The sequence below is a fragment of the Danio rerio genome, chromosome 21, assembly GCF_052040795.2.
Source record: "Danio rerio strain M-AB ecotype USA chromosome 21, GRCz13ab, whole genome shotgun sequence".
Lineage (NCBI taxonomy): Eukaryota > Metazoa > Chordata > Actinopteri > Cypriniformes > Danionidae > Danio > Danio rerio.
In genome coordinates this window covers 15,665,001-15,677,773 of record NC_141041.1, presented here as the reverse complement: position 1 = coordinate 15,677,773, position 12,773 = coordinate 15,665,001, and the positions used below count along the sequence as shown (strand labels likewise).

At 35.8% G+C, this 12,773-nt stretch overlaps 1 protein-coding gene across 2 annotated transcripts in view; it reads left to right on the top strand.

The window, feature by feature from the left end:
* cacna1bb (calcium voltage-gated channel subunit alpha1 Bb) overlaps positions 1-12,773 on the top strand; it is a 259,390-nt gene that overhangs the window by 193,018 nt on the left and 53,599 nt on the right. For both annotated transcript variants that reach the window (XM_087300946.1, XM_087300947.1), the window contains 4 exons: positions 4,778-4,938; positions 6,582-6,722; positions 7,583-7,784; positions 11,854-12,018. In XM_087300946.1, the coding sequence (XP_087157072.1) occupies positions 4,778-4,938; positions 6,582-6,722; positions 7,583-7,784; positions 11,854-12,018 (669 nt within the window). The remainder of the gene's footprint in view (positions 1-4,777; positions 4,939-6,581; positions 6,723-7,582; positions 7,785-11,853; positions 12,019-12,773) is intronic.

Genomic DNA, 12,773 nt, shown 5'->3' with positions numbered 1-12,773 from the left:
ATAGACAGAAATTAAATTTATAACTAAAACTACAAAATATAAGTAAATTTAAAATATTAATACTTTAATATAAATACTTTTGTATATAATAGTACTAAATACTGTTTTACTAATTACTAAATGCATGCAATAAATGCTAAATAATGTATATGCTGAAGCATGCTAATAGGACTTTTAATTTGCCAGTAACCTGGGTTAATCGTTTCCGGTGAATTGTATGCCAATGTAAAATTGGCGCGTTTAAGGTCTTTTTTCTTTGAAAATCAGCAATCTCCACTGGTGATATCCGATATAAAGTGGGTTTCAGATTGTACAAGAAGCACTGCATTAAATAAAATTTTTCCTCGCCATGTCTTTATAATATAAGCATTTTTTTTAACCCCAGTATATTCAATGGAGCTTCAGCGCTAACCTGCCGATTCTGACGGGGACGTGCGAGCAAACGGCTTTTTCTCTTTTTTTACGCTTGAGCAACTCCGGAAGTCTATCAGTATGGGAAACACATTAGCTCGGCATATACCACATTATGTGTCTTTTTAGAAAATAATAGTAGCATGCTTCCGTGCTACATACAACAAAATACACACAACCAGTAAACACTGCCATAACTGACAAATTAACTTAACTAAAACTGTTTGAGGAAAACGATGGAGGCAAACCATTTACGTTACAGTATGAATCCAAATGGTTTAAGTACTGTAAACTTTAAAAAACTGTAAATAATCCACTTTAGTTATTTTAAGGACGGATAAATGTGCTCTGCGTCGTGGCACATAGTCTAACAGGGTTGTGCTTATTCTCTTAATAAGTTATGGGTGTATTTTAAGAATAAACCAACCAAAGTCTCATCTCCTTTTCCCTTCAAGAGTCAGTTGCGTAGCGCCATGGCACATTTGCTATGAACAAGGCAGACTTTGTAAGTGGAAGAACTGAATGCTTCACTAGCAAGAAAACAGTTAAACAGACCATCTGCAGCGTGAGGATAAAGAATTAGCCTCCTCCAATTGACCTTTACTTTCACTTAAAAAACTGAGTTATATTTAAACACATGTGCTATGACCAATATGGTCCAAAACCTGACAGGTGGACAAATTTAAGCTTGTTTTTAATAAAACAAATATCAATATGCATATGATAAATACTACTACTACTACTACTAATAATAATAATAATAATAATATTAATGACATTATACAAATGGGAGTTGTCATGAATTAACTGAAAAAAATGCCCTCCGAAATAAAAAGGCATGGAGGCAGTGTTTTTTATATCTATGTAGAAAATAGTAATAATTTGTAAAATTTTTCAGTCGTAAATATATTTGCACATTGTTGTAAATCATGCGTGTTTTAAGCAACATGTGAGGACTTTAGGCCTGCTTTCATCTGGTCTATTGCACAGTCTATTTTAGTTCCTCAAAACATCAACGCACCAACATGGGTGTTTAGATGGAAACGCCCATGAGTCCACAAAGTAGTGCAAATGGATTTGCTATTTAAACAACATAGCGGAAAACGTGAAAATTAAGGTTGCGTTGGTCTGAAAATAGCAACACCTCGGGGCAAACTTGTCTTGCTCTTTATTGCGCCGGGTGTATGATAGGGCCCTTTAAGTTCAAATCAGTATAAGATCAGTTAAAAGAATGCATAAAGTTTAAGTGAAGTTTATGTATAAACTAATTTCGAGAGGATCACGTGCTTATGATTGCTAGCGGCTGGATCTGCATTATCCAATACACAATGCTTCAATCAGATGACTCCTAAACTACTATAAATACCCTGGGTTTCATTCCACTGCTATCTTCGTTTTGAAGAGTCCCCCCTTCCACCCCTACTCCTCCTTCCTAGATGGGTGACACGGTGGCCCAGTGCATAGCACTGGTCAGAAACCAGCAGACATTTCTGTGTGGAGTTTGCAATTTCTCCCTGTGCTCACGTGGGTTTCCCCCACATGCTCCTAGTATATAGTTATCTCCAAGAGCAATCGCCTAATGTTCATTACTACAGCAGGGGAGTTCTCGAGATCTACCTGAGCTCAAACTCCCCTCCCACCTTGCAACGGGAGGGAGCCCCAGGCTCAAAGATCTCATGAGCTTAGGGCTCTCTTTATAATCAATCATTAGCTAAGTGTGAACTCTTGAAACAACTATACAGCTACTCAAATGATTTGGTATTGCTTCTAGCATTAGAGTTAACACAAAAAATATGACTAAATCATTCCTAACTTAATCAGTTCTGCTTAATATAATCGGTTTACGGGTTATCATAGATATTTTTCATTAAGTCAAAGTAACTTTAAAAAAAATATTAGTTAAACTAGCTTATTTCATCTAGTGATATTCACTGTTAGGTTTTACAGTGTAGGTATTCAGCAAAAATAAACACGCATGCATAAACAAATTGTAACATGCTACATTATTACCACATGATTATACTGTATATGCATTTTAATTTGCTAATCTTAATGCAGCATATTAAAATCTTGGCAGAATGCTCAAATCATTAGTCAGTAAGGAGATTTATCAAATTAGGAATGGATATTCAAGTCGAGCGCATTAAATTGTAGTGGTATGCATGTATGTGGTCTGTTTGTGTATCACTCATTCTGTTTTACTAGGTCAGGCAGGTAATCCATGCATACTGAAAAATAGCTTGATGCTCACACTATGCATCCTTAGTAGGATGTTCTGAAAATAGCCTGGTGTACTGCTCAATATAAGGAATTCAAAGGAACACATCTCTTTTTTCTTCGAAATGCAGTCATTTTTACTAGAGTTAAACTGTTTGATAATTTTTTAATCCATTCAGCTGATCTCTTTGTCTGGCAGGAGCACTTTAAACTTAGCTTAGCATAAATCATTGAATTGGATTAGACCATTAGCATCTCATTCAAAAAACATTCAACAAAAAAATAATTCAAATAAATTTTCTATATTACGATTAACTATTCTGTTGTTAGTTTTTAGCAAAATTGTAAGTTTTATTTTTTTTTACATTACACACATTATACATCCTTATAATGCTGTTATGAAAGTAGCCTAGTGTACTGCTCAATATAAGCATTTAAAGAAACACATCCCTTTTTTCTTGGAAATACACTCATTTTACAACTTCCCTAGAGTTAAACTGTTGAGTTTGATCATTTTTTAATTCATTCAGCTGATCTCTGTGTCAGCAGCAACACTTTTAGTTTAGCTTAGCATAAATCATTGAGTTGGATTAGATTTTTAGAGTTGCATTAGCTTCTCGTTCGAGTTTTGATAAATCTCCTATATAACGATTGACTATTCTGTTGTTATTTTAAGAGACTATCTTAAGCGAAATTTGAGATTTTTATTATTATTATTATTTATTTATTTATTTATTTTTATTTTTTTAAATAGCTTGATGCTTACACTATGCATCCTTAGTATGCTGTTCTGAAGATAGCCTGGTGTACTGCTCAATATCAGCATTTAAATGAACGTTTTTCTTGGAAATATGCTGTTTGTACAACACCCTAGAGGTAAACTGTTGAGTTTGATCATTTTTTAATACCTTCAGCTGGTCTCTTTTTTTGGCAGTAGCACTTTTAGCTTAGCTTAGCATAAATCATTGAATTGGATTAGACCATTAGCATTACATAAAAAAAAACGTTTTGATAAATTTACGATTGACTATTTTATAGTTACATTGTGTACTAAGACCAAAAGAAAATAAAAGTTGCTAATTTCTAGTCAGTATGGGTAGGAACTATACTCTTATTCCAGCGTAATAATCAAGGAACTTTTATGTCATACCATGACAGCAGCAGGCGCAATGATATTATGCAGCACCTGAAAATAGTACTCAGCTATGTAGCTAGCTAACAGTGCAAAGTTCCTTGATCATGTCGCTAAAATGAAAGTATAACATTTATTTTTTTACAATTTGGAATGGGATGCTAATGGTCTATTCTAATTCAATGATTTATGCTAAGCTAAGATAAAAATGCTCCCACCAGACCTGGAGACTGGCTGAATGGTTTAAAAAAAAATTGTAAAACACAACTTTACCTCTAGATTACTTGTAAAGTTAACCTGTTTTCAAAAACAGTGGGTAAAGAAAAGAACAATTAAAAGTTTAATGTAAATGCGAGTAGCTTGTTTACCTTCTTACAGTATATGCTACTGTATATATGTGTGTGTATATCGCAGGCAGGGATACTCATTGTGTAAACCTCGACATTAACAGCCTTGCTGCATCTTTCTCTCTAATCAAATCATACACTTAGTCACACAAACAAATAGTTTTCGAGACACTCACTGTTATCTCATTACATGGCCATATTATACATTTAAACTTACATTTCACACCATCGTTTGTTCATTCGGCTGAAGATTCATCCGTCACCGGTGGCGTTAGAGCAAATAATAGACTAACAAATAGGACTGCAGTTTAGCTGTAATGCACACACAAAGCCTCAAAGGGCCACACAGACATTTATCCTGCCTACAGAGATCTTATTAGCATTAACGCCGAAAAATATACACTACTCAGAGCTAATAATGATACCCTGAGGACATTAAATGAGCAGAAATGACAGAAAAATGAGAAGATTTATACCTCCCCCCTACTCCGGTTTTATTCTCAGCGAATATGCAATGGTGTTGCAGTGTAGAGCAAGATGAGCAGTAATCAATTAGGACTCTGCCACAGCCTATAATTAGCAAAGTTGTGACATTAATGACACGGATGAATTTAACGAAGGTACGCATTACGGTCAGAAGATGTGATTTGGACTGTTTACGCGTCCGCAGGCCGTGTTTGACTGCGTGGTGAACTCTCTGAAGAATGTGCTCAACATCCTCATCGTCTACATCCTCTTCATGTTCATCTTCGCGGTCATCGCCGTGCAGCTTTTCAAGGGGAAGTTTTTCCACTGCACCGATGAGTCCAAAGCCCTGGAGAAGGACTGCAGGTACGACTGGACTGTCTGGGTATATTTTGCATGGTGGATGGAGGAGAAAGAGGGAATGGAGACAGAAAGGTACAGCAAAGGTGAACGTAGAAAAGGATGAAATATGAAATATGAAAGAGTGAAGCAGTGTTGTTTTAGTTGTATTTATATAATGTTACCGGTTTTTGAATTTATACTTTTAAAAAGCTGTTTGATCTTAAAAGTCATTGTAAACAATTTATTTGGGCTGAATTTAAACAAACAAATTAAACTGAACATTACTAAGTTTAATTTGTTTATTCAAATCAACATAGGCTCTTTCTGAAAACGTAGCCCTGTATACATTTCTGGAGATCTCAAATTATGTAGCCAGAGCTATACGTATGGCTGCATTTCGTCTTTAAAGCGAACGCTATGGGGCGGTATGACGCCGTTCCTTTTCGCGCATACCAGCTGCCCACTTACCTCCATATGGTCGGCTTTTCCGCTGTTACCAGTTTGTTCAGTAGCTCGCCATGTACTTCAGCAGATTTGAAAGGCAGAAAGAGTTGACCACGATGACAGGGTTCGAGTCTGGTGAAGAACGGTTCCAGAAAGCAGGTAAAAACAGAAGCCATAAAATAAAATAAACAAGTAAATAACAGTGTGAGAATGTGGTAAAAATCTGAAAACATGGTACAAATCAGTTAAAGGCTTTTCTTTTTCTGGATTACTTTTTAAAACTGTCAGTTGGGTTTAGGGAGGTAGGTGGGCAGGTCAATCTATGCTTTTAAGAACACTATTGGTTGTGTTTTAGAGAAGGAGGAGGGTGGGTCAGTCAGTCGGTCAGTCAGTCAATCATTCAATCAGTCAGTCAGTCGACAGGGACCTCTGGTGGATTTACACAAGAATAGCATGCAGGCGCAAATTGCACTAGAGAGAGAAATTTGAGATCTCAAAAAGCGCACACAGCGACCGCAGGTTGATTCGCGATAACAAAAACTGCAAAAAAACGAAGCTCCTAGGATGTATTTAGCACTTTTCAGAAATGTATATAGCGGTAATTTTTTAGAATGATCCTGGGTTGGTTTAAATTCAACACATATAAATTTGCAGACATCATTTTTTTCAGTGTATCATGGTTTACTCATTTCAAACTCTTAAAGGGATAGTTTACCCAGAATTAAAAACTGACTCACCTTTTACTCTCAAATTGCTGCTAAATGTCTTTTTTCTGTTAAGTAAAATAGAAGATATTTTGGAGAATGTTGGAAGCTGGTACACATTGACATCTATAGGAAATACATGTCTTAATGCATGTCTTACAAAGTGAATGTGTGTGTGTGTTTTTGAGACAAAGAATGTTAAAAGTTAAATTAAATACAGTAGTCAACATCTTAAGTGGATCAAAAATGTTTTTCCGAATTGTCCTAAGGCAAGAATAGGTGTTGTTTAAAGGTTTTAGGACAGCTTTAATAAAAGGTTTTAAACCATTTCAAATGTTGACTACTGTATACCTTATTAGCAGACACTTTTATTCAAAGTTGGGGTAAGTTCTTTTTTTTGGTGAACTGTTCCTCCAAGAAACGTTATCATCTTTAGAATATAAATGATTTAAAATGAAAACTAAGAGAAAAGAGAATGAATCAAAGCAGAATGGTAAAATATTGGTGTGTGTTCATCAGGGGTCAGTTCTTGGAGTACGGCAGTGATGGAGTGGCCATGACGCAGCCGCGCGAGTGGAAGAAGTACGACTTCCATTATGACAACGTCCTGTGGGCCTTTCTGACCCTCTTCACTGTGTCTACAGGAGAGGGCTGGCCACTGTAAGTTCACTTCATCTATCACACACACACACACACACACACACACACACACACACACACACACACACACACTCACACACACACACACACACACACTCACACATGTGTACTGTGATGACATAAGTGTAATGTAGCTTTTCCTACTCTGATGGTTTTCTTCTTTATGAGATCATCTTCTTGCTCTGCTCTCTCTGGTAAAATCAGTATTCCACCCACTGGTTTCTTTCTTACTCAAAACTCTTTTATTCATAGAAAAACATACTTGGTTACGAAAGAGAAAATCAGACGCTGCAACAAGAAAGTCCAGAAAGTTTTTCATATTTAATTCATATCCTTCTTTAACATTCAGAAGCTGCCTCTGGTTCTCTGTGATATCTCTGCATTCTTACTCAAGTTTTATGGGCAAAGACATGCGTTCTAAACCACTGTACTGTGTATATACACTTTTCCCCTTCATTTTCTATGGTTTTTACTATGTCAGTCGATCTGTATATATATATATATATATATATATATATATATATATATATATATATATATAATGTGTTAGTGTGTGTATATATATATATATATATATATATATATATATATATATATATATATATATATATATATATAGTTATTTTTATATTTTATTGAATTTATTTGTATATATTTGCTTTATTATTATTATTATTTTAATTAATTTAATTATTTTTTTAATTTAATTTAGTTTTGCATTATTGTAATTTTATATAAAACAATTATATTTCATATTTATTTTTATTTTATTTTGTTTTATTATTTTGATAAAATAATATTTTAAAATGCTACAAAAAGTTCATTTTCTTATTGACATGCTTCCTGTTTGTGTTCTCTAGTGTGCTGAAACACTCTGTTGATGCCACGTATGAAGACCAGGGTCCCAGTCCAGGATATCGCATGGAAACCTCCATCTTCTATGTGGTCTACTTCATCGTCTTTCCCTTCTTCTTTGTCAACATCTTTGTGGCTTTGATCATCATCACATTCCAGGAGCAGGGGGATAAAGCCATGTCCGAGTGCAGCTTGGAAAAGAACGAGGTATGACCTACAGTAAATAGTCAGTTAAAATCAACCATAAGCAGACAAGTAGAGAAAATGACGGCAAACTGTAGGCACCATCCAATGTTGCTTAAAAAGGAGTTTCATTGTGCATGCAAATACAAGGTCAAAGTCATGTTTCATACATGCATGGACAGTTGTGAGGTGCCTGGAAGAGGAGCGCTCTTAAGAGAATTCATCTCACCTTTGTGAAGCCAATGCATCTGTCTGTCTGTATCTCTATCACCTTGACTTTAAACTGCTTTGACAAACACATGTACAGAAGTAAAGCCCAGGAGGAGCTATAAGACCAGTCATGCTGAACTCTCTCAACTCTCTGACTCGGTTATCTGATGCTTACTAAGTCCTCGGTATTAAAGTACATGTGAAATCAAAATTTACAATGATACTGTTGCTAACTTACATTCTTATTTTTAAGGTGATCAATTAATCTAGTGCAAATTAATCCACTGGAAAAAAAAACAGTTTGTTTTGATCATCTTCAATTAATGTCTGACCCTTTGCTTTCACATTTTACAGTGGCAACTGCATATTAATACCTTTTCTTACTGTTAGTTTGCTATGAGGGAATGATACACAAAAGAAAGCCCTGCCCCCTACTCAGTACTCTGTTTCAGTTGGAAGTGCATCAACATACTGTAATAACGTCTCAGAAACGTTTGGTTCACATTGACTTTAAGATGTATTTCTCAGTCCCGCAAAACACTATTCAATTTTTTTGACGGATGAAAGTTTTGGAGGCAGTGTGCAATAACCTTAAAGATATGATAAAAACAATGTATTCATCAATGCATTGGAATTTTTTTCTGACCAATTCTTACAAGATCAGAATTTATTCTGTATTAAAATTGGATTATGACAGTCTATATATTTCTGTTTTAATATTAATGATACTGAATAAAACTTTAATCAAATAATTTTTGAAATTACACTACTATTTTATAAAGATTTCAGTTGTTAAAAACAGCATAGAATAGCTCAAGTTATGGTCAAAAATGTTAAGTTGTAAATGTACAGCAGAAGAAATAGGAAAACATGTGAATAAAGAATTGTTTTGGAATTGAATTGGGACTCCAAAAATCGGATCGGATCAGAAAGTCCTTATGGATTCCCACCTCTATTTCAGAGGTAGCATTCACATATGATACTGTTTACAAATGTCATCTTGTGCATGGTTGGTCATGAAGTGCTTTTGAACACATTTTAGGCCCAATCTCAATTCTATTTTTTGTGCCCCTTTCCCCTTGGCCTTTGAAACAGAGCATGAAGGGGAAGGGCTTCAAAATTTACCCCTAAGAAATGGGACAGCACTACAACACCTGCACAATTCATCATATGTCTTCACGATCTCTTGCTTCATATGATATCGACGATCGCGACTGCTGTAGTTATTCCAGTTGCTTTATTTTTGTGGTTTTTATCTTCAGGACATTACTGAAGGCAACAATATCATGATATCATAATGATATAATGTGGCAATAATCGTGTAACTGTGCTGTGCATTTACACCGTGGCCATATTCATTTAAACACAAGAAAACAAAATTAACATTATAGCAGACACTGTAAAAAGCCCATTCCCAGCCACTAGACTTTTCTGACAGGCTATTTGAGTGTCATCGAGTGTCAGAATGTTGATTTGTACAGGAGCTACTGTATTATTATGGATTACGGATAGCGAAATTTAGCGTTTTTTATTTTAGCGTTTTTTTTTTTTTAAGCATGACGGTAAAACACAAACGCGGTAATGAATATATTAAAACATGTGCTTGTTTGTTGTAAAAATTCGTAATAATGACAAAAAATACTAATTTGTGGATCTCTTTACTTCTGGGTGCAGCTATTCTGCTGTTGTGGCTGGTGTATTCTGGGAAATTTTCATACTCCTTGGTTTCAAGTGTGGTCCTGAAAAATCTCTCATTCGAGAGGTATCTAGCCCTTCCCCTTATCCCTACGCCTTCAAGCTATAGAGAATTGGGACAACCCTTCACGTAAATGCACAAAATGTGAGGTAGGGGTCTGGGGAAGGGCTAAGGATTAGAATTGGGATTGGGCCTTAATAACAGTTTGGAAATGATGATGTGCCTTAGATCACACTATAATGCCGAGTGGAAACAGGGTAACATAGGAGTTATTTAGCCTCCTTAATATTTGATTTGAAGTGCATTACATAGGCATAGTAAGCAGATCAGTAAACCAATGCAATGTTAAATAAAGTGTAAATAACTCATAACTAGGGCCAGACAAATTCTGCAGACATTTTTTTTGCTATTTCTGCCGAGAATTTTGTTAAAAATCTGCTGATTTATATGGAATGATTTTAAAAGTATAATAACTAAAAACTAAATATATTATATACAAAATAATAGCTTTGTAACTTTTATTTAATGTCTACAATGCAGATCCAATTTATTTGGTAATCAAAGCAAGTCTCTCATATAATACAAACTGTATTTTAAATAAATCATATGAACATTTTCATATTAGTCATTATTTATAGTAAAACTTATAGAAAAATTGAATAAATATAAATCTACACACATTTGCACATGTAAATAAACAGAATCAATGATGGGCTAAAAACCTGTGGAAATCTGCGGAATTCTGAGCGCAAAGATTCCGTGTGGACCTTCTCATAACTCAGTTATAATCATATTTGTTCTGTTTGTTATTTTCAATGGTTAAATTTGACTTTTGTGTTGTTTAATTTTTATTAAAAAAAAAAACTAAAATGTTTGTGTGGAGTTTGCATGTTCTCTAGGCGTTCGCATGGGTTTACTCCGGGTGCTCCGGTTTCCCCCACAGTCTAAAGACACGCGTAGGAAACATTGTCCGTAGTGTATGAGTGTGAATGAGTGTGTATGGATGTTTCCCAGAGATGGGTTGCAGCTGGAAGGGCATCCGCTGCCTAAAACATATGCTGGATAAGTTGGCAGTTCATTCCGCTGTGGCGACCCCAGGTTAATAAAAGGACTAAGCAGAAAAGAAAATAAATGAATGTATAAAAAATGTTTGACTAGCCAGATTGACTGGCAAACATCATCATAATTTATAATGTATCAATGATAATTAATGATAGCTTGAAATGTGATTATTAAAGTACAGTGCAAAAACGCTTAGTTACCTGTTTCATTTCATTAATTAAGTAATTTAATACTAAAATATTACAATTATATTTTGACCACTAAACTATAAAATATCTCCAGTTTATATTTCAGAAATCTGATCACCGTAATGTACTGTACAAATTATTCATCCATTCATTTTCTTTTCGGCTTACTCCCTTTATTAAACCGGGGTCACCACAGCGGAATGAACCGCCAACTTATCCAGCACATGTTTTACGCATCTCTGGGAAGCAACCATATACACTCAATCACTACGGACAATTTAGCCTACCCAATTAACCTGTACCGCATGTCTTTGGACTGTGGGGGAAACCTGAGCAGCTAGAGGAAACCCACGCGAAGGGGGGGGGGGGGGGGGGGGGGACCTGCAAACTCCACACAGAAATGCCAACTGACCAAGCAGAGGCTCGAACCAGCGACCTTCTTGCTATGAGGTGACAGCACTACCTACTGCACCACTGCATCAGTCTACTGTACAAATTAAATATGTAACTTTTTTCTTGTTTCCCTGAGCTCATTAAATGGGTTCATTTGAATTCTGGACAAAAAGTAAAAAGATATATTTTAAGTCAAAATGATTATGTAAGCTTTTAATCATCTAGCTCTTTTCATGCATATTCTCATTTCTCTCTCTAAAGTGATTTCCTTACATGCGTCTTGTTCAGTATCTGAATATCTGTATCCTCTCCCAAATGACATATTAGGCTGTGTTTAAATATTAAATCGTGCAGATTTGTCCCGCTGGTTTGATGTTTGTCTGCTAGTGCTCATTCATTCACAGCCTTTCATGCGTTTGATTTGGAGCTCTGGGAAAAGCAGTGCTCTTCTAATAATCAAACACAGAAGGATCAAGATGATGAGTTGATGTACGCTTGTAGACATTCACTTCAACATCTCATTATGCTTTGATTTCTTCCACAGCGAGCTTGTATTGACTTTGCCATCAATGCTAAACCTCTGACTCGCTACATGCCGCAAGACAAGAACTCTTACCAGTACAAGATGTGGAAGTTTGTGGTGTCGACTCCGTTTGAGTACTCCATCCTGACCATGATTGCCATCAATACAGTGGTGCTCATGATGAAGGTAAAATCTGCTAACTTCAGAAAGTCAAGTTAAAGAAGTGGAATTTATTATCAAGCTAGCTAGTCTTATGCTGCTTTGAAAAGTAAATTTGAAATTATATATATATATATATATATATATATATATATATATACACACACACACACACACACACCGGCCACTTTATTAGGTACACCTTACTAGTACTGGGTTGGACCTCTTTTGCCTTAATTCTTTGTGGTATAAATTTTACAAGGTTTAAAAAGAGATTTTGGTCCATATTGACATGATGACATCACACAGTTCCTGCAGATTTGTCGGCTACACATGTACACACTGTGATGCGAATCCCCCATTCCACCACATCCCAATGGTACTCTATTGGATTTAGATCTGGTGACTGTGGAGGCCATTTGAGTACAGTGATCTCTTTGTCATGTTCAAGAAACCAGTCTGAAATGATTCACAAACTTATACTATGGCGCGTTATCCTGCTGATATTAGTCATCAGAGGATGGGTACACTGTGGTCATAAGGGGATGAACATGGTCAGCAACAATACTCAAGTAGGCTGGGGCATTGATACGATGCTCAGTTAGTACTAATGGGCCCAAAGTGTGCCAAGAAAATACCCCCCACACAATTACACCACCACCACCAGCCTGAACCATTGATACAATGCAGAATGTATCCATCCTTTCATGTTGCTGACGCCAAAATCTGACCCTCCCATCCGAATGTCACAGTAGAAATTGAGATTCATCAGACCAGGCAAC